General features: G+C 47.0%; 3 protein-coding genes and 1 long non-coding RNA gene across 5 annotated transcripts; 2 read left to right on the top strand and 2 right to left on the bottom strand.

Moving 5' to 3' along the window:
* Nucleotides 1–9507: 9507 nt before the first annotated feature.
* Nucleotides 9508–16814, bottom strand: LOC106750044. 2 transcript variants are annotated; one of them, XM_014630093.1, is made up of 17 exons: nucleotides 16724–16814; nucleotides 16096–16274; nucleotides 15519–15698; nucleotides 15213–15435; nucleotides 14972–15130; nucleotides 14581–14770; nucleotides 13467–13784; nucleotides 13247–13335; nucleotides 12849–13008; nucleotides 12647–12771; nucleotides 12306–12540; nucleotides 11531–11696; nucleotides 11290–11444; nucleotides 10749–10911; nucleotides 10326–10522; nucleotides 10059–10189; nucleotides 9508–9833 (listed from the first exon to the last, which is right to left on the bottom strand). In XM_014630093.1, exons 2-17 carry the CDS (start codon nucleotides 16269–16271, stop codon nucleotides 9633–9635), a joined length of 2868 nt encoding a protein of 955 aa, XP_014485579.1. In that variant the 5' UTR covers nucleotides 16272–16274; nucleotides 16724–16814; the 3' UTR covers nucleotides 9508–9632. The 2 variants fall into 2 exon arrangements, with proteins under 2 accessions (XP_014485579.1, XP_014485580.1); XM_014630094.1 differs by lacking the exon at nucleotides 16724–16814 and adding an exon at nucleotides 16606–16711.
* A 190-nt stretch (nucleotides 16815–17004) lies between these two features.
* On the top strand, nucleotides 17005–22519 carry LOC106750045 (TWiK family of potassium channels protein 7). Its single transcript, XM_014630095.1, has 7 exons — nucleotides 17005–18145; nucleotides 20348–20479; nucleotides 20548–20737; nucleotides 20953–21171; nucleotides 21479–21628; nucleotides 21707–21908; nucleotides 22321–22519. Exons 1-7 carry the CDS (start codon nucleotides 17951–17953, stop codon nucleotides 22502–22504), a joined length of 1272 nt encoding a protein of 423 aa, XP_014485581.1. The 5' UTR covers nucleotides 17005–17950; the 3' UTR covers nucleotides 22505–22519.
* Nucleotides 22520–23597: 1078 nt separating this feature from the next.
* LOC106750047 lies at nucleotides 23598–25136 on the bottom strand. Its single transcript, XR_001374901.1, has 3 exons — nucleotides 24401–25136; nucleotides 24126–24308; nucleotides 23598–23976 (listed from the first exon to the last, which is right to left on the bottom strand). It is a non-coding gene; the product is annotated as an uncharacterized LOC106750047 (long non-coding RNA).
* Nucleotides 25137–25154: 18 nt separating this feature from the next.
* Nucleotides 25155–26233, top strand: LOC106750010 (perilipin-1-like). The gene is made up of 2 exons (XM_014630013.1): nucleotides 25155–25528; nucleotides 26110–26233. The coding sequence occupies exons 1-2, from the start codon at nucleotides 25155–25157 to the stop codon at nucleotides 26231–26233; spliced, it is 498 nt and encodes a 165-aa protein (XP_014485499.1).
* Nucleotides 26234–26656: the final 423 nt, after the last annotated feature.

Here is a 26656-nt window from a genome sequence, read left to right as displayed (position 1 = left end):
GGGGGGGGAGTGAATTGCATCAAGTACAAGAGCTGCATTTAAGTCGAGGAGAACGATACGAACGGATTTTGACGAAACTGTACGTCTGACACGTGTCGATCACGAGTATCTTTATTTATTATTCTTCCATGAATGCGGGTGTGTTGCGTGTGGGTGAGTGAGTGTATGTATGCGGGAGAGAGGGAGGGAGGGAGAGAGCGAGCGAAAGAGCAATGCGTGTGTGCGTGTGCGCGTGAATAAATGCGGGAGCTCGTATGGGGTGTGCGCGTTGTATGGCGAACGGTAGAGCGGAATGAGGATACGCGAAAGTCAGCGTATCGTCCAGACATACCACTTACGCATAGATAACTCTCTATACATAATGAATTATACGCATCGTACGCGANATATATATATATATATATAAATATATAAATATATATATAGATAGATAGAAATGTATATTGTATATTACGTTTGTATAAAGAACAAACTTTTCTACGGTTAATTTATTTGCGGCTGTAACGCTAAGTTGTATGGTTCATGATAGAGCGAGATGCGAATTGGTATAGAACAGCGGGAGAGGAGGAGGCATAAGGCGAATCGTACCAATGACATGGACCAATATGGCCGCTGAGTGAAGCCCGCATAAGTCCGCGTAAGCGTAACAAAGCTTTTCCGGCGATAAAGAGGACGGAAGTCGGTGGGAGAGGGAAAGAAAGAGAGAGAGGGGGGGGGGGGGAACGAAGAAAGATACAACGGGAAACAATAGAATTTTCGTGCCGTACGACACTGTTCGTCAGATTTGTAGATAGCGAGAGGGGTATCTCGGCGAGGTGGGCGATGGGGAGGGGGCGCGGAAAACGATGGAAGCGCGCGCGCGGAGCGTCGCTTCGGAAGGACTTTTCACGTTTTTATTTCGTCGATATTTTTCTCTCCAGTATTATCTAGTCCTGCGAGCGTTTCTCCCTCTCTCGGCCGGCGTTTGCCGTCTAGAAACGCGGGCCATGCGGCGTGTACACGCGCGTGTGGGAGCGGAGACGCGCGAGAAAGGGGAAACTCTCCCCGCGCCTGGGTGTTCCCTCTTTGCCTTCGTCCGCTAAAAATAGGGACTCATAATCGGTAACATCACGGATACGCACTCGCACTCTTTCTCTCTCGCTGAATCTGGAATCTTCTTCTCATCTCTTCATCTCTCTCCCTTCTTTTTTATCTTTCTTTCGAACTATATCAAGCGATACGCTCTTTCTCTCACCGAATCAGAAATTTTCTTCACGTCTCTTCATCTTTCTCTCTCTCTCTCTTCTTCCTCTTCATTTTTCTCGAGCGGCATGCGATCGGCGCGATTCAACAATAGAGCCATCGGTAGGCTTCGAGATCCGAAACGACGCCGTATATCAAGCGCAATTCCCACCCCCGAAAGAACAGCTCGACATCTTTCTCTCCCTCCCTCCCTCCCTCCCTCTCTCTCTCTCTCTCTCTCTTTCGGCGGCTCGCTCACCCTTCTTGTAAAGGGCATTGCGAACAGTGGCAGCAAGAAGAGCGTAGACGCGACGGAAGAGGGAAAAATTCCGGGAAGAGCGTTATGGCCTCTCTCAGTGCGAGAATGCGGCAAGACATGAGGAAAAGCCCCGACCGCCGTAGGGGTTAGGGAGGGGAAGGTCTCGGGTGCGAGGAGGCGATCGTGAGAGAGAATACCGGAGCGATTAACGAGCGGGCCTCTGTCCTTCCGCGACTCCTGAGTCGATTGAGACGCTGTCAACCTTCCGGCTGTTCTGAGCGTTCCCTCTTGAATCGTCCGAAAGACGTCAGACTTTTATCCCCCTTACGACGAGACGATTTCTCGGATCTCGAGGTTTTTTTATCAACCCCTTCTCTGTCGTGCACGATGCACCGATTCTGCATGAAACGTGGTAAAAATGATATACCGTCTTCTTATATCAGCGAAATGTTCATCACAGTTTATTATAATAATTATCGGTGGAACGTGATAGTTTTCACAGGGAAAAATGAAGCACGAGGATGGAAATAGTGAAAATCGGCTGGACAGAGAAAGGGGTTGGAACAACAATCTCGCCGATTCCTCATTTCGTCGCTGTTCCAAGCTCCACCTAGTGTCGAAAATCAGAACATAGAACTTGAGGCTGGGATCTGTGCGAATCGAAAGCCGGGCGGAGCGCGCACGCCTCCTGAAGCTGACGAAGCTGCCGCGTGTTTCCGGCCTCTGCGGCGTCGTTGCTTCGGCGAACGTCCGTCGAGTCCCTTCGAGCCTCAAACGGTACGACGAAAGCCGGTTGCACTCTATGCCAGAACACGTGCCGAGAGCGTATCGATAAGATACGAGGTCTTATATCTTGACGCATCGAATATATACCGGGTGGTGAAACTTGATCGTACCATTTGGGGATCGTGCCGCGTTTTGCATTTTTATCCTCGACTCTCCCGCCTCCTCTTCTCATTTCTTCTTTCAATGCGCATCGCAACCGACGAGATTTATGCACGACCCGAATCGAGATTGCCGCCGATTGAACGTTCGCCGAGGGAGACAATGCGATTGCGCACACGATCGACTGGCGGAGCCGCGAAAGGACACGAGGGCTAACAGGCGTGAATGGAACGCGAATGCGTGCGTATACGTACGTGTGTGTCTCTGTGTGCGTTGGTGTGTGTGTATGTGCACGACGCGTATGTTTCTCGCGCGCGTGCGCCTCGCGTTTACGCGCACGTGCGCGCGGGTGTGTGTGTGTGTGCGCCTCGCCGAGCGAAAGAGGATAAGGATTTTTATTAATATTAAGTCTATACGTTTCTGTATATGTCTTGTAAATATATGTATATGTATACATATATATATGGCGTGCATATACATATGTATATATATATGTACACACACACACATACATACATAGACTATGTATATACTTGTGCATTTATATATCCAGCACGTTCGCAGAAGACAGTTATCGTGAAGCAGTGTTTCTTCACCACCCTACCCTTTCCCTTTCCTCCGACGACGCGCGACGAGGCCTCTTTTCTTCATCTTTCCTCGCATGAGGCTCGTGCGATTGCGTATCAAGGTCGAGTCGGAATAGAACACTCCGTGCTGCGGCCGCTCGAGACATCTAACAATCGCGCGAACTGTTAATTCCAATGCGAACACGTTCGGCCTGGCGATATTAACTCTCTCGGCGGCCCACGTTGATGCCGGCTAATTTCTTTGTTCTCACGTATACCGGTACACTTCGCATTCGTGTCGTAGCCATTGTAGCCTTCGAGCACGCGCGCGAGGTAAGGAACGGCGGTGTTCCGCGCATCGAAGATGCATCGCCGCCGTCGATTGTACGTACCTCCTCGTGTCATTACATCATTGACATTTCGCCGCGATTATTTATTTGTGCGCATTCAAATGTTAGTGGGACCAGGTGGCGACTCCCCGCCACCTCCGCTCGCATTGTGTCCTCGCGCGCACGGAGGGAATATCGCAGCTTTCTTTCTTGTCCGTGAAATTCCTCGGCGATATCTTGTCATCATGTTCTCCAGTGATGGCGGGAACAGGCGGTAGAGTTTATCTCGCTGAGGAACACAGTGAAATCTTTTTCATTTAAAGCCCGTAAATTCTTCGTTCGGTTATTCCCTTTCGTTTTTCTCAGCGACCTTCTGCCGTTGGACATAGAAAAAAGAAATGGTCAGTACACACGGAGAGAGAATAAGAGCTTCCACGGGTAACAATCCGCACAATACAACTAATTTAGTTAACACGTTCATCGCCAATCACGCGATATCGCGTGATGCGAGTTCTCACCAAACGGCCGATCACGCGTTATCGCGTAATAGATATTTAGAGTACGTAAATTCTATGTACATAATAATAAAAGCATATAAATAATATATTGACTTATTTTGAGCAGAATAAAAACTAAATAAAAAATTTGGCCACGACACGAAATTCCAATTTTCAGCTTGGCAATGAACGTGTTAATTCTTAGGAACTTGGTTGATTCTTTTTACCTAGTTTTCAACTTCCACGGCTGGAAACTAAATTTCATTTATATCATATGGACGGTTGATTCTTTTCTTCCGCGGCAATATTGAACCGAATTACGCTTGTGGAAAAAAATCAGCCTTCCCCTCTCGCAAAAATCCTGACAGACTTATCGAACGATACAGGATTCCCTTCGTGCAGAGATTCAACGGAGGGGAGGAAGAGGCGGCGATCGTAATGAAGTATCGGTACTTGACGCGCGTCGATCGCGATCGAGGGAAAAAGAGCAAGTACGGAGGAGCGTCTCAACTGGGAACCGCAGAACAGCTCGAGGGACACCGCGGCTTCTCCCGTCGTTGGCTTTTATTTTCCCCTCGTCTCTCTTCGCCTCGATCGCCGTGTGTGACATTCAGGAGAATATATATCCTTCCGAAAGTCTCTCTCGCCGCCGGAGCTGTCTCACGGAGAGAGCCGGTCGGCCGGTGCGGATCTCGCGGCGGAACGGATATTTGCTTTGCGGCCGATCGACAGGGCGATCGTTACCGAGTGGCTGCCAGCAGTTCATCATTAGCGGGCAATTGAATGCATCACGGCGGAGGAAGCGAACGGATGTAAGCCCGTTAGTCCGACGCGCGATGCAGTTCTGCCGTAACGTTGCGCGCAGCGCGAAGAAAAGTCCTGAGGAGCAGCAGGACTCCATATCCCTTTCTCTCTCTCTCTCTCTCTCTCTGTCTTCGTCAGTCTCCGGCTGTCTCTGCTTCTTGAGATGGAAGGATAAAAGCGGGAGATAGCAGTTGTTAGGAGGTGTTAACGGCGAGATTATAAAACGTCATACGCACTCGGCCGTAATTAATAATAATTATCTCGGAGATTAACGGACTTCTCGGTCACGATGTGGAAGGTGACAAGTGGGATTTTCCTTGGGGAAGAGAAAATCTATATAATTCTATTAAAAAAAAAATACAGTTGATCTTTAAACGATTTTGAATTATTTGACTATGCGACGAAATTAAGATCACCAAAGTATATCTCCTTCCGAATCCTGCAAACTTTGGAACGTTTCTATTTTGCTTTATTTTTTATATATTTAACTCTTTGCACTCGAGGGCTCCGGAGCGGAGCCCTCGGGTGCAAAGGGTTAAGCATCTCAATTTAAATGCCGCAACCTTTATTCGTGGATATATAAAATTTACGAAATATTTGAAACAAGCAACGTTTACTTGTTGTACGCAGTATTTTTCTGTGTGTGAAAAGTCGCTCGAACTCGAGTGATTTTACCGTTATTCTACTCTTCGAGTGAGATTTCTCCTCGAAAGAAAAAAAACTTAGTAAAATCCAGTCATTTTGCATGACTATTACATCTCCTCGCATCTCGTCTCTCATTATTTCATTCAACAACAACAACAGTAATTATTCAGCACTCGGAGGGAAGAAAGAGAGGAAGGGAGAATAGCGAGCGATGAGGACGACACGCAGTGGGGAGGGCGAATTGCCTGATGACGACATTCCTCGAGCCGGCGGCTCGCAGGTGCACCCCGAAATTACCGAACGGAGGTCGAGCGGCGACTTCGCTAACGAAAGTCGAGAAATTCGGCCGCTCCGTCCGCCTGCCCGTCCATCCATTCATCCATCCATCTGTCCACCCGTCGTCCATTTCTCTCGTTCGTGACCGATTTGTAATGCCGCGCGTTAATCGAGAAGAAGAGAGAGAAAGAGAGGAAGGGGGCGTGGAAAGGTCCGGACGCGCGCGACGAGCCGAAAATAAGAAGAGAGCAAAGTGGCCGGCTGGTCCACTGGTGTCATGTGACCGGAAGTGGCATTCCTTCCTCGCCTCCCTATCCGTCGGCACTGGCAACACCACCACCACTGTTGTCTTCCACGAAGCCTCGAGAGGAGCCAGTACCCAGCCCTCCTTTTCCCCCATTTCCCCCTCGCTCTCCTATCCCCGCGACCCGAGCTGTTACTTATCCCTTCCTCCACGCTCGAGCGAACACAGCAGCAACAACGGAAGATTGCCCTCTCTTGGCGACTCGTTAAGCATGTCAAAAGACATATCGGGGCGTCACGGAGGGACGCGGTGGACAATGGATTTCCGTGTTTAAAGCGCGATGTTGAAAGAGAGAGAGAGAGATCCCGTGAAAATTATACGGGCCTGTACAGCACCGGTATACAGTCCCCTTNCCCCTTTTCCCCCCCCCCCCCCCGTACGTCACAATTGACAGATGAAACGTGGGAGTTGTCGCGCGCGACTGTCAATAGCGCGCTGTTCCTCCTAACCGCGCGCCACGCGCGCGACGTCCTCCGCGTTTCGGCAGGAAATCGTGCCGATGGGATGCAGGAAGGACCCCCGTGGAGAAACGCGAGGAGATTGCAGACATAATACGGCCGAGCTTGAACGGATCTCGGTGTAGTTTTAGAGTTCCGGGAGAAAATTTAGTGAAACTCCGAGTGAAATATTATCGATTAAACACTATCTGGACGATAAAGCACTATCTGGTGGGCTTCGATACTAAAAAGACCGTAAAGACGGTAATAAAAGAAAAAGAAAGCACGGTAAAAGTAATTCATTCTTTACGCCTAAAGCGGAGTACGGGAGAGGCGGGAAATCCACCGAACCTGTCGAATAAGAGGAACGATGTTTATGCGACGAGGAATAACGCGATTATCGAGATTGTAGCCGCGCGTATTCTCTCATTCTATCGGATTTTCTAAAGCGGGACGATGCAGAGAGATGCCGGTACGGGGAGTACCGAAGAGCGGGGAGACACTCTTCTTAAAGTTGCGAACAGCGTCGCGTCCGCGACACGAGAATGTCATAGACCGGATGTGTTATGTCCACACACATGCACACACGTAACGCCGCTCGTTCCCGTTTCGCGATAAAAGAGCGCACGGAGTGACGCAACGTCGCTCATCGAACGACGTCCCCGGGGCGTCGGGGCAAAAATTCGCGCGCGACCTCATCTCCCCCCGAGTTACAGAACGCGCGCGACGTAGCTCTCTTTCTCTCTCTTTCCCTCTCATCGCCTCTCGGGACGCCGAGACGAAAGGGCGCGGCGTGACGCGGCTTGGTTCGGCCGTCGAGTACCTTGTTCCCGCTGTATACTCAAAGGTCGCCTACGTGCGCCACCGCGAACACACCACTGTCACGGACAAAGACCTTCGACGGGTCCGGCGACTCTCTCGGCCCGCGGATGTCATCCGCCGCCGTGGCGGCGCGCCGAGCCGAGTGGACACGAGCCTAATTTTAGGGAGCCGCGCGGCCGTCTACTCGAAGGGAGGAAGACGAAGAAGAAGAAGGCCGACGGTCACGACGGCCCGAGCGGAAAGAAGCGGACGTTTTTCTCGAGCGGACCGAGTGGAATAGAGAGCGAGGAGAGGGAGGGAAGAAGAGAGAGAGAGACAGAGGTAGAGGAGGAACTCACGCGCACGGTCGACGTCAGCATGATGTTTTCGCGACGGGACCGGCCGCGAGTGTTCTATATTAAACCCCGGGCGGACGCGGGCAGACCGATTGCGAAACGGACGCCCCGATATTTTCGTTACATTGCGCGAGTAACTGCTTCCGGCCGAGTGTTCTCTGTCTCTCGGTCGAGCCCCCTCTCGTCTCCCTTTCCCTCTCATCGTCGTTCTCTCTCTCTCACTCCTTCTTCCTACGCTGTTCGCCACCTCGTCGTTTCTGCGTCTCTCTCTCACTCTCTTTCTTTCTTTCCCCTCCTTCTTCTCTCTCTCTCTCTCTCTCTCCATCCCCTCTTGTATCGACTCTGTCTTCTTCTGGATCGACGGGCGCAGACGGCCGTGCTTCTTCAGCCGGCCGGAAACACCTACGCGTCCGCTGGTAGCGTGTGAGAGAGCGCTATAAGGTGGGACGGAGGCAATGGGATAAGCCTACTCACGAGAGATTGCTGTCGTCGACGACCTCCTTGCTTCTTGCTCTTGTTGCGTTTCTTCTTCCTCCCCCTCTCACTCTGCGCCGTTCGCTGCTCCGTCTTCTCTCCTCCTTCTCCTCCTTCTTCGTCGTCGTCGGCGTCTTCTCTCTCCTCTTCTTTCTCCTCTCCTCTTCTTCCTTCCTTCCCTCCCTCCCCGTCTAGCCTGTACGATGGAATTCATCCAAGTTTTTTGCGCCCGCGAATAAACACCAACGTACGATGGAAGACGCCCCGGCTCGAAAGCCGATCGGTTCTTCTCTCCTCTGGGAAGGGAGGCTCTTCCTTCCTTTTCCCTTTGATATTTATTTTCTATTCGCAGTTGGCGATAGAGGAGGGAGGGTGGAAATGACGATGATGTTTAATAGCGGAACGCATTGATCCGGAGCTTTTGCGCGGGGTCTAATCGGGACCTTATCGACGCGTGGTCTTCGACGTTTGTTTCTTGGCTTGATCTCTCTCTCTCTCTCTCTCTCTCTCTCTATATATATATATATATATATATATATATATATATATGTAGGTAGATAGATAGATAGATAGATAGATAGATAGATAGATAGATAGATAGATAGATATATATATACATATATATCCGTCTCGATACCGATCGATCGGCACTCATATACGCACACGCGATACGTGATTCTTCCGTGGAATCCTCAACGTAGGGGGAGAAAAATATCTCATCGACGCGCGACTCGCCTCTCTCTCGCACGCGTTCTTCTTCTCTTTGAATTCACGAAGAATGGCGCGCGGGGAATTTCTGGTACGTGAGGCGCGCGTGTAACAGGCGTGACCTTCTCAAGGTTAAGCCATGCGGGAGAACAATGGGACACGCAGCCCTTGACTCGACTAAATCTCGCTTAAGACGTTACCTCTTCGACAGCGGAATCTCGAGTTCGCAGGGAGACGAGTCGCTCGCTCAACTTTATGTTAATGCGCGTTAAAATTTTGGTGGCGATATTAAAATAGGAAGGAAAGAGAAAATGATAGGAAAGGAGGGAGGGAGGGGGGAGAGAGAGAGAGAACAGGACGACGCGACACTGAATGATGTCACGATGCATACTTTTTTTAAAGTGACTTCGTATGAAGTTAAACGATAAAAGTAATCTTTCTATGTCCGTGTGAACATTTAGATTCCACCGCGACGTGGATTCTTTATTTTAGTTCTTCTATAAATCTGTTCTTTTTAGCTGAACTAGATTGCACTTCTTGCCTTTAGAGTGAAACATATATATCTATAACCGAGCGTTGAAGGGGAAAAAGAATAAAGTTCCAGCACAACTAAAAAAAACTAGGTCTTATATTTTCGCAATTTGTCTAACCTATTTTGTTTTTTTTCCGGATAGTACGCGGCAGATATCACAGAAGACGCGTTGTCAACGACGGAAAATAAGGGATCCCAAGTAACAGAGTTACGTCATTTTAATTTCTTCCTCGACTTATTGTAAGATAAATACCTCGATATTTCTCTCTCTCTCTCTCTCTCTCTCTCTCTCTCTCTCTCTCTCTCTATTGATCTTTAATATTACATAGATCTTTGATCAATCTTCTTTGATCAATCAAATTACTATGGAACTTGATGCGATAGGATGTACCGACACAACATTTGTCGCCAGATTGAACCGTCAATGCTACCTTTAATGTTAATAACAGCCGGCGAATGCAACGATGCGACACGTATTTAACTCAGGTGCGTGACAAGTATCTGATACATTTCTGCTTACGTAAACAAAAGTTATCAGTTACATATGCATTGGATCGGGACTGTTATTATTCTTACTACCACTGCCAGTATTACTTCTATTACTGTTACCATCACTACTTCTACCACTGCTATTTCCATCAGTGTCGTTATTTCTACTAGTGCTCGGCCTACTCACAATCGAGAGGTCGGTCTGCACTGTATTTAGAGAGAGATCGTCTTGTACCCGCATCACATCCATCTGCGCAGAAACAACGATCAGACAGGTAAGACTCATCGGTTTTAGAGGCTAAGTGTTCCTTTTGATCAAAATTTATATCAGAATTTTTTAATGTCCGTAATATTCTTCTAAATCACCATTTCACCGGCTGTAAAACATTATCGGGAATTTGCCGTAATTTGCCGAGTAAGTTACCGTCAGATCGAGTCACTTTCGTCTCTAAATAAGAAACACAGTCATACGTACATTCTGATTTTGCCACGAACGATTCCGATATCTTTCCTTGAGCCGGATACCGAGTATTATTAAGAGTGTCAGCGCCACTATGAATCCCAGGGAGCCGAAGACGATGCCGAGGACGGTCGAAGTGTTACTGCCTGAATCGGTATTACATATGTATTCGAGAGTAAGGATCAAGCGTGATCTTCCTCGCGCTGATCTCTTCGTGACGTCACTCCACGAGACGTAACAAGAATTTCAGATGATGTAAAAAGTATCTTAACGTTCTCTCACCTGCATCCCGGACTAATTTATCATAAGAGACATGAATCATGTCGGACGTCGTCTCGGTGTCCTCGAACTCGATGGTCGCCGCGCACGTCCAGTTTCCCTTGTGCATCGAATTCGCAGGCTCGACTATTAGTCCGCAATGGCCGGCTGCGAGGCCATCCCCGTTGTACCAATAACGTACGTTGTCATACACGATGGGACTGTAAAATTACGATAAGTACGAAGAATAATGAGAAACGGTAGACATACGTACATTAGATGTTACATACGAACCGTTCAATCAATTAATTCCTCACTATTTGTAAATCTCCTTGCTTTGAAGAATCGAGCACTAATTATGTATGTTCTGGCATTAATGTTAAATGTAAACATGTATTATTTATTTAGTTATCAGAATTCCCTATGATTTCTCTAATCTCGTGTTACCTGCTTTCGTTGACTCGTTCGTCGACGGTTACACCGAATCCAGTCGGCGACTGAAACCTGCAGTATTTAAGTGCCATCGCGTACGGTACGGTTTTACATTGGAAGGTGATCCTATAGTCGTCATCGTACGACACGAACTTCTGCACCGCCGCCAGAGACGTTTCTGAGATTTTTGCGTGTAACATTCAATCTGCATTACTCCTTTATTCGCGAGCTCAATCGGCATGTTAAGCCCGTTCCACATAAGACGCATGTGTGGTATCCAATGAGCACACTGCTATTCCGGTAAAGCTGTACGCTCATTGGATATCACATCGCGTTGCGTTCTGCGCCTTATACAGAACGATTTGCGCTATCGTCACGCGAGTTCGCTCGATCGCGTCGAATTTATAGTCTGTTCTTTTCAGCTGAACTGGTTAGGCTAGTTCAAGAAATTTACGCAGGCTGAAACGCGACAATCTCGCTCTTGCACTTCAATGGTAAGTTCCTCGAACTGGTTAGTTGAGCTAAAAAGAACCACCAGATTGCGCAATGCGTATACCTGCTATCCGAACATGGATCTCCTCGGTGAGCTCCACGCCGGGCGAAGCGGGTCCCATGTGGCAAATCCACTTGCCGTTGTGCTCCTGCTCGGCCTTATCGATCGTGATCGCGCAGCGACCGAGCCAGGCGGTCTCTGACTGACTGAGCAGATTTCTGCAACAACATCGTCCCGTTGAACCTCCTCGCGATAGTTTTCAGCGACGCTTGATCCGGATCTTTTTTTATTATCGCATATCCACCTCGATATCGTGTTCGAGTTATTCGGGCTTTTGTAAATTTTCCCATCCGGCTTGGAGAACCAGCAGTAGATTAAAAGCTCGCTCGAGAAGCATTCCAGGCTAAGGAATTCCCCTTTGGTTGTAATGACAGGCGAGACGGAGGACGAGTTAGGTGAAATAACCACGTCTGTCGATGTAATGTTCCCGTTACTGCTGCTATTATACTCACTCAAGGCTTCTGGTTCCGTGCTAAAGTCGTCTTGTTCGTAGTACGTATGACGTGGTCGGAAATGAGAAAGCACAAGATTCTTGCAAAATGCAGATTGAAATAAAAGGATATGTTTTGACTGTCAAAGTAAAAGGAAAGCTTTCGGAATATTTGGCAAATGTGCTCAATCGATTGTCGAGTATCATTTTTTTACGGACACATCTTTTTATTTCAACGTATTTCGCAGGAATCTGGGGTGTATGTACGTTTTCTCACTTCCGATGTCATTAATCGAGACTGCTGTGGCAAGGAAACAAGAGCCTTAACGCGTTGACCGCCGAATACGAGTTATCTCGTAGCTAGCGAGTGCGGAGAGAATTTTCCGTTTCATACGCCAGTCACGAATTAATTTATACCGTTTTTCTTTTTCTTGCGTTTTGCCGCATTAGGATATTAAAATTAGCAAATTAATAATTGGCATCAGAAGCAAAGTTCATTCACGTCACAGCGGCGGTCAACGTTTTGATAGGATCTACCGCTTTACAATAAACGCTTCGTTGTATCGTTACGTTATCGTTCCGCCATTACCTCTTTTCACTTTATTGCTCGCGGGTGAACTCTGGTTCATAACTTTCAACACTGGTATGGCTGTTACGATAGGCGACTTATGCACGGTATTCCGCGGCCTGATCAGGCAGTACCAGGTGCCGTAATCTTTCTCCTGCGGAGATTGAATCGTCAGACCGCACTCTCCCGCGTCCAGTCCCTTGCCGTAATATTCGTATCGGCCTTTGCGCATACCTTCGCGCAATCTCAGCCCCATCTGTAAGGTAACATCGGTGATTCTCTCTCTTTTACTTGGATTCCCGCATGATCCACATGCGTTATCACACTCATGCTGAATTCACAGCGAATGATCCGTGCTATACCTTTTCGACCGAGGATTGCGTGAATCTGCACAAGCTCAAGTCAGTATTTATTGCTATGTAGTTGCAGTACAGATGTAAGGCTTCGGGATTGGGAGAGACGGTGTATCCGGACTCCACGTGTTCATCTGAAAGAGATAAGTCGCCGATAACGGTAAGGCTTAACGCGCCTGTTGTAGACCAGGACTAAGTAGCGACAACTCACAGAAAACGGTCAGCTTCATCGTCTTCACGACTTCATCGACCAGGCCCGGCACGCCGACTATGGCGCTCCAATTCCCGTGGTCCACCGCCGAGACCTTCGGTATCTCCACACTGCACTCGTTGTTCTCGATCATGGCGTAGCTGTCGTGAGGATTCTGTATCTGTTCCGGCGAATTTTCACTCGAGTCAGTGTACAAGAGAAAGTTCGTGAGAAGAAAGAGGGACGAGGCAACGTGAATGCGCAAATATTCGCAGAATTATTTCTCTTTGCAATCCAAAAAGCTGAGCTCTGGACGAGATTTTGGCAAAGTCGTCTCAGAATCCAGCCAGGAATGTGTCTTTTGAAGGACAAGCGGTTGTGTTCTGAATCATCTTACATATGTGCAGATATGTACGTACTATGCAATACTCATGGACACCGTTGAACGTGAACCTGTATGTTACCCCGTTAATTATCTCCGCTTCTTCCGGGCTTTCGACAAATGTATCTGAAACACAGAATTTGCGACACATCATTACATTACGTCGTCTCTCGATGAAGTTCGCTTTAACGGGGAAAATATTCGCGAAACAATTTTCCTTTTTCCGAAGCGTGGTTCCTCCGAGAGGGAACTAGTACCTAACACTCTGATCATAATCACGTCCACCACCCTCTCTTCTTTGTCGTTTTGCGACGTGAGCCGCCACCAACCCTCGTCCTGCTTCTGCACATTCGTGATGAAGAAGCCGCAGCCGCCGTTGAACGGCCAATAATGCACTCTCTCGTCGCAGCTGGTGTTCATTTCGTTGCCGGCGAGCTTGAGGTTGCAGTTGACGAGAAGCGAAGTTCTCAGGTAACACGTCGTCTCGTCCTTCAACACCTGCACGAGGTGCACCTGAACTTCCCCGCCTTCCTGAACCTCCACCTCCGTAGGCAAGATTCTCCGGATGAATGTACCTGACGTTTGAAATAATGCTGAGTTAAGAAGTGATCGGTGACCTCCAGTATGAAAGCGCGAACTCCAACCTGCGTCTGCGTCGCGAATAAATAACGAAGCGACACTTAGCACGATAAGGCACCTCAAGTGAATAGCGTGAGCCATTTTTGCACAATGTTGAGCGAGGATATCGTACAAGTTTTATATCGAAAGACGAACGTGGTTATCACACATCGATCGAGCCCGTACGATGATAATTAATAACGATAAGTCCGCCTAAATAAGCTAGACGACTTCTGAAGGCGTAGGAAGTACATTTTGTTACTTTATTATGAGTTATTCTTTTGTTAATAACATCTCTCTCTCTCTCTCTCTCGACCTGCGACAGTAGTAGCATATATTTTACGAATGCCTGGAAATTTGAATGCGCCGAAATAAAAAGAATAAAGATTGATATCGCAGAGTTTGCGGTGGACACCGACGGATGACGATTTATCTTTAGGTAGGTCTTTATTCAAAATTAAAACGCGTGAAGGAAAGACGTAAATAATCAAATGACAAGCATGAGATAAGACCGAGATTTCGGTCTCGACTTTGATATCGATCGACCCGAGATAAAAGCGACGTCTCACTTTCGGTGCATAACTATAGATCCTTCGAGTGTTTTTTATCACGTCCAAGGTATCGAGAATCAATGATCTGTACAGAGCGAGTTTCTCATCAGTGTTTCTTCGCGAGCGAACACGATATCACATATCACGCGCGAGTTTCAGTGGGAAAAGTCTTAGGTGATGGAGCTGTCCGTCGTGCTTTCACCGGGTTGCTCTGGTTTCCCTTCGGTCGCAGATGTATCCCGCGACTCCGCGGACGTGTCTTGAGAGTTGCTCGCGTCTTCGTTTAATTTAGCTTCTTCTTTTTCAGGTATTATCAACTTGTGATAATGGCTTCTATTTAGTGGCAAGTGGGGCGCTATTTCGCTCGGCTCCAAGAAGAGCGCCGGGGAGACCTTGCGGAATAATATTTTAAGTTTTCATTTGTTATGTATAGTATAGTCTGATGCGTTTGTGTGAGTGTGAAATAAAGAATTGCCTCTCATGAAAGATCGATACGTCACACACGTGTAACGCCAACAACGAGAATGTTAAAAACCCAAATGTTTGAGACAAGATTATAACAAGGTCATCCATAGCGCTACTGTATTACTTACTCGGATATCTTGAACCTTGGCTTCTCGCGACGTGAACTCGCGTAACAAGTAATTCTTGCCGAGTTCGTGGTAAATGCGAGTATCGTTTATCCTTAGCATTACATTGTCGATTCTCAAGAAGTATCGCAATAGTATGAAGAAGCTACTGGGCATGACTCTCTGCGCGGGAGAAGAATCGAGAGGATTACGATCTCGTTGTATGCACACGTTGTCGAAAAATGTATGGTACGAAGTAACTTACAATTTTCACTGAATTCACTGCGATACCGTTGTCGTGAAGTTCGTCTTCAAACAATGTTAAATCATTATAGAACAGGATCTTGTCTCTCTGCCTCAGTTTATCCATATCGATCCTCTCGTTGGTCTCCTCAACCTCAAAGCCGGATACTGTACCGGTGTAGTCAGTAGTGAACGTCCAATCGAAGGGTTTCACCTTTTCTTCCAAATATTCACTGCTGTCTGATCTGCCAATGTATTCGAGTAAGAAATATAATATTAGAATTGGAACAGCTGGCAAGATTGAAAGGAACACGGCGCTAAGTTATACCTAGATTCTTTCCATGCCTCTGCACACGCCAGTTGTACGTTGATCTTCCCATTGGACACATGCCTCAGAGCATCCAGAGCATTGAATTGCAGCAATGCTCCGTTCTGATGAGTCAGTGTCAATACGTTATTGGGGAACACCATGTCAGGCATGTGCGGCAGCTCTAAGGTATTATTATATCTGAAAGATAAATATAAATATAAATACAAATAATATGGCTCTCGAGATATTCAATCAATAAACAAATTAAGGACATATAAGAGTTGATCTCACTAATGGAAGTGCGAACAGTTTGATGTAGCAATCAGAAATACATGTATCGCGAACATTTTGGTCACAAGTTTGGGTCATCTTTAACACCAAATGCAAGAATGATGAATAAATGTATAACTGAAATTTCATTGTTCACTCGTCAATGATCTTTATGAGATTCAATATTGCCAGATAGACATAATTATATCAATCAATCATCAATGGAAGATAAATAATACATAAGATAGTGATAGAGAAATTAGCCCTTAATTCCTCTACTAATAGACAAGTATATTTCTCAATACGTTCATGTTATTACACATACACGCAAAACTGACAGGCCTCACTGTCCTTGCTGCAGCCATTCTCACTCTTGGAGCATTTGGAATGCAGTATGTGAGATTGCGTATATTTGATACGCCAAGGTAGGCAAATATGCACTTCTTCATTTACTGGCAGCCTCAAGATGTCGATTCCACCATGTACCTTTATAGCTGTCATGATCTAAAATTAAGAAGCGGCCTTTCATTATGTTGCAAGCAAAGTTGATATATTTGCTACAAACATTATATGTGACATCAACCTCGCGCAAGAAAGAGCAATGTCACACTTATGTGACAGTTATAGTTCTACTTTCTACGAATATATAAGTCAACCAAGTTCGTTTTACAAAATTAAATTAAAAAGTACAGTCATATGGAAGGTTCCTCAAATGAATCGATAGTAGTAGCGAATGCGTTAATATTGCAGGTAATACAGGTGATAAAGGTTAGGTTAAGTGTATGATCGCTCGAAGGATACGATTCAATCATATATTTGTAATTGTCATATTTACATCTTCGACACGTCCCTGCAATGACAGGACGAGAAGCCAAAACAATTAGACGCACTTGGAATTAAAATCAAATTAATTACGAGTACAGAACACCGTCGAGTATTCCTCTTTCGCTCACCGTATCATAAGAGATGACTCACTTCCCACGATAGGTTGAAATTCTCAGGAAACACTCGTGGTGATCCGCATCGACGTCTATTTTCGTTTCGATAACCGATAACTACGACAATTTACATATTATCCATGTTACGAAATGTTCGCTCGCACACCCTCGCTTAGCTTCCTTCCTCCGCGAATCTAATTTACCGGCTGAGTGCGAGCGCCTTGTGCAAATTCCGATCATTTGGCGCGCCTGTATCGGTGCGCATTTGAACGTATTTGAACCAGGATTGCTTGTATTCGAATCGATATTTTCGCACGACCATTTGATATGCGATATTTCCATTGATACTTCGAGCCTCAGTATTGTAGCGTGTCGGTCAAAGACAAAGCCCCGTATTCTAAATTCTCTTTTATTGATAAGAGTTTACCTTAAACATGGCTTCTCAGACGATCAGGTGGTTCCTAAACTTTTAGGTTTTCCGGTTTTTCATTTTCTATTTAACTCGTGATTTAAACTTAAACCGATGATAACGCAAAAATTGTGTTTTTCTATTCATGGTTAATCGGCGGTAATTTTTAAAATTTAGTAATCAGAAAAATGAATACCATGAATGGAAGAACTGATTTTACGTTATCATTAGGTTGAGCCTAAACCATAAGTTAACCAAGAAATTAAAGATCAGGCCTTAGAGGTGATCTTTTATCGATAAAAGTGAGTTCAGAATATGAACCCGAGACATCAATTGATTCGAACCAAAGCACAATTCGGCTGTGTTCCGTTGTTGGGTGGTTTCCATAAATGTATTCTTATTTCAAAACGGTCTCGAGAATCGTTTTCAGACATTAATGTGACTCTTTTATTGATCAAGGGTTATCTAAGTGCACACGACCGTACGGACGTATTTCGACTCGTATCGATACAAAATATCGATACTTTATTCTCCTTCGCACATTAGAAATTACGACAATCGAGGTTTCTCTCTCTCTCTCTCTCTCTTTCTCTTGCACGGTCTTCTTTGCGGCGTCGCTCTTCCTTTTCATTTCTTTACTTTTCGTTCAATTGACGAAAGCGCGCATCGATATTATTACACGCTCCGATCGTCCGTGCAATCCTCGCGACACCGTGTGCAGTTGGAGAAATGCAGAACGAAAACAAAAGTGCCGGAGGGCGATTGCCGGAGCGGAGATGCGCTGCCGATCAGTCTTCCCCGAGTGGCCGGCGCGTCTACGTCGCGAATGAGCCATGACGAGCGGCAACAAGTGCACCGCGTCCGTCGCCGATCCGCACGAGCTCGGTTGCGCGGATTGCGGCGTCCCGGCCGACAGCAAGGATGCGAAACGCCTCGTCAAGGAGCGGACAGTGCGGAGGTTCAAGTCGATCGCCGGACATATGGGTCTGCTGATCACACTGATGCTCTACACCGTGATCGGCGGACTGGTGAGAGCGATGAAGGGAGGCACGTTCGGGGTTTCCCCGAGTTCGAAAATATGAAAGAGCGGAAAAGAGAGAAGACGATCAGTGGGAACGCCGTCCTGTGAGAGAAAATCGAAGTTTTTTCTTATTTATTTACTTATTCACTTAAGCCCGTATTCTGAGCTCTCTTTTATCGATAAAGGTGCCTCTAAAGGAGATTCAGGGACCACCTGATTGGCTGAGAAGACACATTTAAGGCACTTTTTATTAATGAAAGAAAGTTTAGAATACGAGCCTTAGTTATTCACAGGAAATACTTTTTCAAGTAGAAGGGAAGAAGAGTGCAATTTCTGAACGAAGGAGAAGTGCCTTCGAAATCGGGAATTGCGACTTATGAGCCAATGAACATCCACTAATAATAACATAACATCAATATTATAATTATAATTCCCCATTCAGCAATGTAAATACAATAATACGCATGTATTATGTAACAGTTGAGCGGGAAATTATAACATTGATGTAATGCTGTTATTAGTTGTTCTCACTGAGGAGATTTTCGAATGCCTCCTCTGCGAAAAATCGACGATCGAGTGCGTTTCGTTTTCCCTCCGTTTCGCGATCCCCTTTCACTTACGTCTAATTGATCGCGATGATAATTGGGTTCCGTTTTAATTTTGAGCGAGCTATAATCCCGCCGGATTATATAAGAACGCACGTTCGAACGTTTGAAAGGAAGGAGAGGAAGGAAAAACGGAAGGGACAAAGAGCGAAGCGAGCCGACGAGATCTCCGTGGCGCGCTCGAATTTTCACTCGGGGAAACGTCGAGCTTTCCAGTGTGGAGAGTTAAATGTATTCGATGTTCCATAAATATTTACATTCTATACAATAACCGACGGACTTGTGTAGCCCAACCGAATCGTACCTTTATTTTTAGCGACGGCCCAATCGGCCCGGCCGTTTGCTAGCAAGTGTATTACCAACTGGTCGCCTTTCAATGAACAGTCTGTTAAAAATACCGTGTGTTGAAATTCACGATGGTTATGGTTTTTTGAGCGCGCACACACACACACACACACATATAAATGCCACAATATCGCAAAAATAGCCCTAGGCGTTTCGAGCGTAGTCTTCCTCCCTCTCCTTCTTTTTCTCTCTCATCGTCCACGATTCATTCCACGTCAACGAGTTCCTTATGTGAGAAAACAATTCGCATTCGAAAAGCGATAAGAAGCAAATCCCTCCTCAATAAATCGAATTGCGATCGAAATTAAATAAAATTCGTAATAAAATAAGAAAATGTTACAAACGATTTACAAAACGATCGACGAATTCTATAGCGACGATCGCCCGTGAAAAACATCGGCCGATCTGGTGGACAATGAAGCGCGGCTCGATAAGCGAAAAAGCCGATGATCATCGCGGCCGTTGATGATGAACCGCCAGACAGTTTATTAATAACCGGCCGCCGATAAACAGCATCAACGACCTTTGCAAATAGCACGGCGGGATATGCATTTGCTCGGCAAACACGCGCACAACTGGCGGCTATTCTTCATTAGCCTGAAGTGCGCGCAGCACTCGAGGCTCGAGGACGAAGCGTTTCGCATGCTTTTAATCTCTGAGATATCCATCCGACAATTTCGACCGTTCACGCGTCATCGATGCAATAATCGTCGTCGTCGTCGTGAGAGAAGACGTCGTCGACGATGCGTGTTCCGATTCGTATCGATCTTCTTCGACGATCTCCGAGACGAATTCGTGACGTGAGACGGCAATAACTGCTTCCCAGACACAAGTCGACACAGGTAGAACAGAAAATGATGATATCAAAATGACGAGCAAACGATCGAAAAATGAGTTTTTTTGTAGTCCTCTTCTCTTCATTTTGACTTCATCTCGACATTCCCGTGATTTTTTATTCCACCTGGGATCGTTCCGTCTTTGTTCCATACTCGACGAGCAATAAAGGCAGGATAACGTTTGCGTCGATTTGTGTTACCAAATGAGAATTTTTCCGAAGATAAAGAAAGAGAGAAAGAGCGAGAGTTTTCCAAATGAGGGAGAAAGTATTCACAGCAGAAATGTCCAAAATACATCATAAGGATATTCTAAAGATATCGCGATATCTTTAGGTCAGCTAGTCGAAATCGAATGATTTGACGAGCAATTCAACCTGAGCGATTCGCCTAAGCGGATTAATCTTTAAGCGTATTCTCTTAAAGGTTTTCCGACACATCGAACTTCCGGCGGAGCTCGGACGGCTGGAGCGTTTGCGTGCGAAATTACGCATGCAGCGATACCGCTTCGTGGAATCCGTCTACAACAATACGGACGTCTCCAATCTGCGCACTTTGGTGAGCGATCTTCGCTTTCTTCGTATATCTTCACAGTGATATGAACGACGGCGAAACGTTTCCTCCAGGTTAGCGTGAACCTGCGCGACTATGAGGAAGCGGTGCAGGAGGCGGCGGAAGCCGGTCTCCTGGTCGGCTTCGTGGCGGATACGATTGAACATCAGGATCGCGCCGATTCGGAACTGCCGCCCGTCGCCACCGAACGGTGGAGTGTGCTTCAAGCTGTCTTCTTCGCCAGCACTGTCCTCACCACGATCGGTAAGTTTCTTCATTAGAAAATTATAAAATTCGCTGTGTCCTTTGAAAAAATAAACTCCACCGATAGTCTATCGCCGTATTACTAGAAAACGTGATAAAATTGAGAAGAATTTCGAGCACGAGAAGAACTTTCTCTCCCAAAGTTAATTACTTGTTGTAAAGTTATACTTGAGCTGGAAATGGAAGGCACTCACTCAATTCACTCCCGCCGACAGGATACGGCAACGTCGTGCCTTCGACCAACTGGGGCAGGATCTTCTGCATCCTCTTCGCCTTTATCGGCATACCGCTCACCCTGATCGTGATCGCCGACATGGGCAAATTGTTCGCCGGGGCGGTAGAGCATGTCGCGTTGACGTTAAAGTCGAGACTTCCGTTTCGGGCGAAGAAGCTCGCATGCGTCCCATCGAGCGCGACCAGCCGTCGGTCGCTCGGTGAGTTTAATTCGGGTAGGCCAGAAAATCACGACGACATCGAAATGACGAGGAAATGATCGTGGTAACTCATTTCCCGATCATTTTCTCGCCATTTTCACGTTATCGTGATTTTCCGTTTTACCTGGTCCAGGTGGAACAAAAGAAAGTGATCGAATTGAGATCGAAAGATAAGTTATTAGAGCCGTTATTTCATCATTCTGACGCCATCGTGATTCTTCGTTCCACCTGAGGAGGAGGGGGGAGGGTGTTAGAGAGTCTGCTCAGCCCTTCACGCTCGATTGTCCGAATGGTGGTTTCTTTGCAGGCGCTTGTGCCGCTATCGGGTTGCTTTTCTTGTACCTCGCCTGTGGCGCTGGTATGTTCATGCTGTGGGAGGACGACTGGGACTTCTTCGACGGCTTCTACTTCTGCTTCGTGACGATGACGACCATAGGCTTCGGCGACCTGGTGCCGAGTAAGTAATGATCTCTCGCCTCTCTCAAGGGGAACGGACAGGTTTAGTCGTACGCTAATCTTTGTCGACTTCGTTCAGAGAAACCTAAGTACACTTTATTGTGTACATTGTACATCCTGGTCGGCTTGGCGCTGACCAGCACCATCATCGAGCTGGTCAGACGACAATACGCCCAGTCCTGGAGGAGACTGCAGAGACTGAGCGGTCCATTGACCGAGACCCTCAGGAAACTCGGCGAGCAAGCTGGCGGCGATATGTCCGCGTTACATTCTGATTTAAGGTATGTTTTCACATAAACGTTGTTAACGCAGAAAATGACGATGACGTGAAGATTACGGCAAAATGATGAGAAAAAATGAACGAGCTTCACAGGCATCATCTGTTAGATAACGGCTGTTGATGCGAATAACTCGATTTTAGAAAGCGGCACAGCTTCGGAAAGAGGATTAATACATGTTCTTTTTAAAACGTTCTTTTACATCCCAGACGACTAAACCTAAAACCAGGACAGCATAAAACGTCTTGAAAGTCGGCTGTAAGTAAGACGTCTTTAAGATATTTTTAAGACATCTCAAAGACGATTTACGCCCCGGTTTTAAGTTGTACGCTGTCGGGGATGCTTTTAAGATATTTTTCGGAGGTTTGCGCTGTCCGGGTAATAATGTGAGGAAAATTCTCTTTCCCTTCTTCAGGAAGGTATTGACAGTTATATCTATGCCGCGTTTGAGGTGGACCTCGTCCATCGATCAGGTCTCGAAGGACCGGGATTGGGAAGAAGCCGTGGAAGCGGTACTGCGTGACATCGCCGCGTCTGCGACCGCACCACCGCCCAAGAAGCCGATAGTGCAAATCGTCATTTACGAATCCAGCGTTTAGTACTCGGGAGAAAGAGAGAAGGAGAGTATGTATGCGTTTAAGCATGCGTGTGATTGAATGAAAGGCTTTGGGACTAATAAAAAGTCACTTTAGTCGAGACCCGAACCTCTTTCAATTGAAATCCGAAGCGCATTTAGCCGAGACTCAAACCTTCCTTCCATCTGACGGGTCTGTCAAAACCCCGCTGAGTCTGCGTTCGGAGAGTATTATCCTGAATGCAGCCTTAACGGTGCCTTCGGCAATTCCTTATGCAGGATTCACACTGTACCCGACATACAATGATTTCACGCCCAATAGGAGAGCATGTTTTCTAAGGTTCTTAGCTAGCAATATTTATAATTAATTAGGAATATCTGTAATTTCATCGGTCAACACCTGGAGGATTTACTCACTTTTGTCATTCTCGCTTTATCTTCAGAACCGCAGATATTACACTATATTAAATAACATCCCAGACACAGCACGTACTTCTAAAAGACGTTTAGAAGACGTTCTGAAGGACACCTAACAAGCAGGACGTTACCCAGGCGGACAGAACGGGAAATCACGATGACGTCCAAAAGATGTCAAGACTGCAAGGAAATAAGTATGAAAAAAGAGAAAAAAAAACTCACTTTCCGATTATTTTCTCATCATTCCCACGTTAATCATCGTCCCTTCCCGTTCTACCTGGATCCTCTCGAGACGTCCCGGAGACGTCACTTTCGAAGGTCTCCCGGGGGTCTCTAGCGCCGCGAGTACACTTCGTATCTCGCGCGCGCAGCCGCCGCGCACGAACATGACGTGCGGTCGATGGGAGAGAGCATGCACCGAGGAGGCGCACAGACCGGCGACCTGTGTCGGTCAGCCCCGGGAGCGAGCGAGAGCCAGGGAAGTGGCGAAGGGTAAAAGGGCACACAGTGCGCGTGGACACGGGCTAAATTTAGGAGCGGGCAACGCGGGAACTTCTCTCTCTCTCTCTCTCTCTCGGCCAGAGTCGTTCTTCGTAGTCGCCGGTCCTCCGTGTGCGGCAGGAGCGATGACGGCCCCCGAGACGTCGCGCGACATTAGCGAGAGAACGTCGGGTATCGTGAGCATCGCATATCATGTGCGTATTACGACCAACGACGGCGGGGGAGGGGGGTCTCTCGGCTTGTGCGCGGCGTCGCGCTCGTACGTCAATTTCGGCCGAAACGTCACCGAGTCGTCGGTGAGCCGTCGAGCGGTCTCGTCGAGCGGCCAGTCGTGCCAGTTCCCTCGCTCCAAGACTCGTCCAGACAATCTCGCCGAATTCGCGCGGCCGACACGCACGAGGGAAGAAGACCGTGCGGTAAAAAGGCGTGCTTTTTATAATTATACGCACGATTAGACCGGTCGATTTTCCCTCGAGCGTGTTGCGCGTTGTACGCGACGTGCAGGTTGTGTGGCCGGGCGTTCGTAGCGTATCCGATCGCCTGCTGCTGTACCGGCTGCATCTCGCTGCACTCTGGGAGCTGATAGCACACGGGCGGTTTGAATAAGAGAGCATTCAGGCATTTTGAACGATTAAATATCTAATAATGACATTGCCACGCTATTAAGCAGTTGGTATGTTAATTATTTCCTTGTCAAAGTGTTGCGTCATGCTATTGTGTTTCGATACCTTATGTGTACAGCGACCTTTATCCCGGGTAGAGTAGAAAATGATATTGGAATGACGCCAGAGCGGGGAGAGGATGATGGAAAGGTGAGTTTTTATAGCCATTCTCCCGGCACCATTTCGACGTCATCGTGATTTTCCGTTCTACCTGGGGATGCGCTTAATCCAGGTGGAACGGACACCAAACTAAAACAGAAAAAGTGCGAAATAGCGTTGAAATGACGAAAGAATGACTGTAATAACTCACTTTTCGAATTTTTTTATCAATATGAAGTTACCGTCATTTCCTCTTCTACCTGAGAACCGCGGGTGTAGAAGCGGGTGATCGAATTCCCTGTCAGACTTGGCGACGCCGCCGACTCTACGCCCACCTCATCCCCGCCGCGAATTGCCTTCCCACGACACTGCACTTCGATCACCACTAACTAAAGATCTGAACTGTATATTCGGGCACTAAATATACACACACACACACAGGCAATTACAATCTCACGAATAGAAATACGCGACGCGTCGTCCGCGACGTGAGGAGGAATCTTTCACGCGCGCGCGCGGCTAGCCGGCTTCGAAAATCGAGAGTCGCCAGTTATACCGGTCTCGATTATCGGTCTTTGACTCTTTAAGCGCCACGCTCGCTTGTTCGAGTCTAACGTAGGCGATCCTTCAAGAAAATCTGACGCTTGAAGAATTGATGTAACCCCCTCTCTCCCTCTCCGTTTAGTTTGGGTCTGTTCTATCCGCATTAAATGCATTCCCAAGTAGAACGGAAAATCGCGATAACGTCGAAAATAGCGCCGGGATGAGGGAAAAATAGTTATAAAAATTCATCTTTCCGTCATCCTCTCGTCACTCTGACGTCACTCCAATGTCATTTTCTATTCTACTGAGGATAAAGGCCGCTGTATACACGAGATATCCAATTCTGTCGAATATTCCCGCAAACATTTGAGCGAAAGTCGTGCTCGCCGTTGCGCAAACCTGCTCTCACACACCTGTCGTCCCGATTGTTCTTTCTCGCAGCAATTGAGCGTGATGCGCGGCACACGCGAGCCTACCGTGCCGGTGAGGGACGCGGTGGCCGACGCGCACGGCGACATGGTGTGCACGCGACGTTTACTGGACCTACCGTTGTTCGCCGCGCTGACAGCGGCCCTCCGTAACGCTTATGCGATCACAAAGGGCTCGCACGAGGCGGTCGCGACGATATTCGGCCACGCTGAAGACGGCGTGCGCGCCAGCTTGCAGTTCACCAGTCCCGTCACCAACCGCGTCGCTGACGCTCTCGAGACGCCGCTCAAAGCCGTGGACGACGCTGTCTGCGTCGGCTTGGACTACGTCGAGGAGAAAGTGCCCTCCGTGAAGTTGCCGCCCGGTCAGATCTACGTGAACATGAGGGACTGCGTAAGGTGATGGTCTTCTCCCTTTCTTGTTCTTCTTCTTCTTCTGGATATGCTTAATGGACGCCTAAGTCTGCGAATGTCAAAACGATGTTAGGATGAAAATGACTATAAAATTTATTTTTCGATTATTTTTTTTTTTTTTTCGTCATTCTGACGTCATTTTCACGTGATTTTCATTTTCTGTTTTACCTGGATTACCATCCGGACATCCACTCAAGTTCAGTTGATCATAGTTCTATTAGGAATATTTATAATCAGATCTTACATTTGCGATGACCTTCTCCGTCGGTGAATTCGTGGGAAGTGAAGCTCTTCGAAAAGATCGAGTCTAAATCTTTTCTCCTCCAGGAGTGGAAAAATAAAACCGTTTCGACTCGAAAGCATTTGAAATTTGATACTTTTATTCCAGATATCTTTCAGATCGTCTTATGACCTGATTTTAGACGTTATTGGTTGGGACCTCTCGCGGAGTTCACGTTCGAGGAAAAAATTCGAGATCAATCGATTTGATTGGTACCGCTGACGACGATGCTACGTCTTTGACGATCGTTGTTAATTATTTGTATGTGTGTATTTTTGCATCGCAGGAATATTTTCACGTCAGCACTGGAGACCCTCAGGCTTCTGTTCGGCGGGCCGAAAAACCAAATAGAGAGCTCCCCGGTCGCGAGCGGGAACGCAGAGGAGAAGAGCCGAAGGATGTCCAGTTGAATGGTTCGAGTGTGAGGAATAAATTTGTACCTAGTTTTAGGAAGTTTCGTTTGAGAAATATACATATATATTGCGACATCGTCCACAACGTCTCGACGACGGATTCCGTGCGACGGGCATTAAGTAGCAAGGAGAATAGGCGTCGAGAGAGAAAGAGAGGGGGAATGTTAGAGGGAGAGAGCATCGTGTTGTAAAAAGTACATACGACACGTAACCTTCGGTGCAATTGTCTCCGCAACTATCGATAGGTCTGTTCGTTTTCGCTGCACTGCTGAACTAGTGCAATGTGTTGAAGCGAGACAAGTATATGTTTTCACATTTCACTTTATTGCACTAGTTCAGCGGTGCAGCGAAAACGAACAGACCTAATAACTTGCTAACGATAATTTGTTACGCATAGACGTTACACGTAAAACACACCCA

This window comes from Dinoponera quadriceps, unplaced genomic scaffold (assembly GCF_001313825.1).
Source record: "Dinoponera quadriceps isolate SergipeBrazil2010 unplaced genomic scaffold, ASM131382v1 scaffold4444, whole genome shotgun sequence".
NCBI classification, from domain to species: domain Eukaryota; kingdom Metazoa; phylum Arthropoda; class Insecta; order Hymenoptera; family Formicidae; genus Dinoponera; species Dinoponera quadriceps.
The sequence above is the reverse complement of the archived record's forward strand: the minus strand, read 5'-3'. Positions and strand labels throughout refer to the sequence as shown.

What these genes read in the sequence shown, in the direction of transcription:
- LOC106750045 (XM_014630095.1), top strand. Translation starts at nt 17,951, where the DNA reads ATGACGAGCGGCAACAAGTGCACCGCGTCCGTCGCCGATCCGCACGAG. An exon ending in CTTCGGCGACCTGGTGCCGA is followed by an intron (nt 21,629 to 21,706) that starts GTAAGTAATGAT and finishes GACTTCGTTCAG; the next exon opens with AGAAACCTAAGTACACTTTA. An exon ending in GCGTTACATTCTGATTTAAG is followed by an intron (nt 21,909 to 22,320) that starts GTATGTTTTCAC and finishes TCCCTTCTTCAG; the next exon opens with GAAGGTATTGACAGTTATAT.
- LOC106750010 (XM_014630013.1), top strand. Translation starts at nt 25,155, where the DNA reads ATGCGCGGCACACGCGAGCCTACCGTGCCGGTGAGGGACGCGGTGGCC. An exon ending in AACATGAGGGACTGCGTAAG is followed by an intron (nt 25,529 to 26,109) that starts GTGATGGTCTTC and finishes TTTGCATCGCAG; the next exon opens with GAATATTTTCACGTCAGCAC.
- LOC106750044 (XM_014630093.1), bottom strand. Translation starts at nt 16,271, where the DNA reads ATGACAGCTATAAAGGTACATGGTGGAATCGACATCTTGAGGCTGCCA. An exon ending in CCAAGGTTCAAGATATCCGA is followed by an intron (nt 14,771 to 14,971) that starts GTAAGTAATACA and finishes TTATTCCGCAAG; the next exon opens with GTCTCCCCGGCGCTCTTCTT. An exon ending in GATGAAGCTGACCGTTTTCT is followed by an intron (nt 12,772 to 12,848) that starts GTGAGTTGTCGC and finishes TATCTCTTTCAG; the next exon opens with ATGAACACGTGGAGTCCGGA.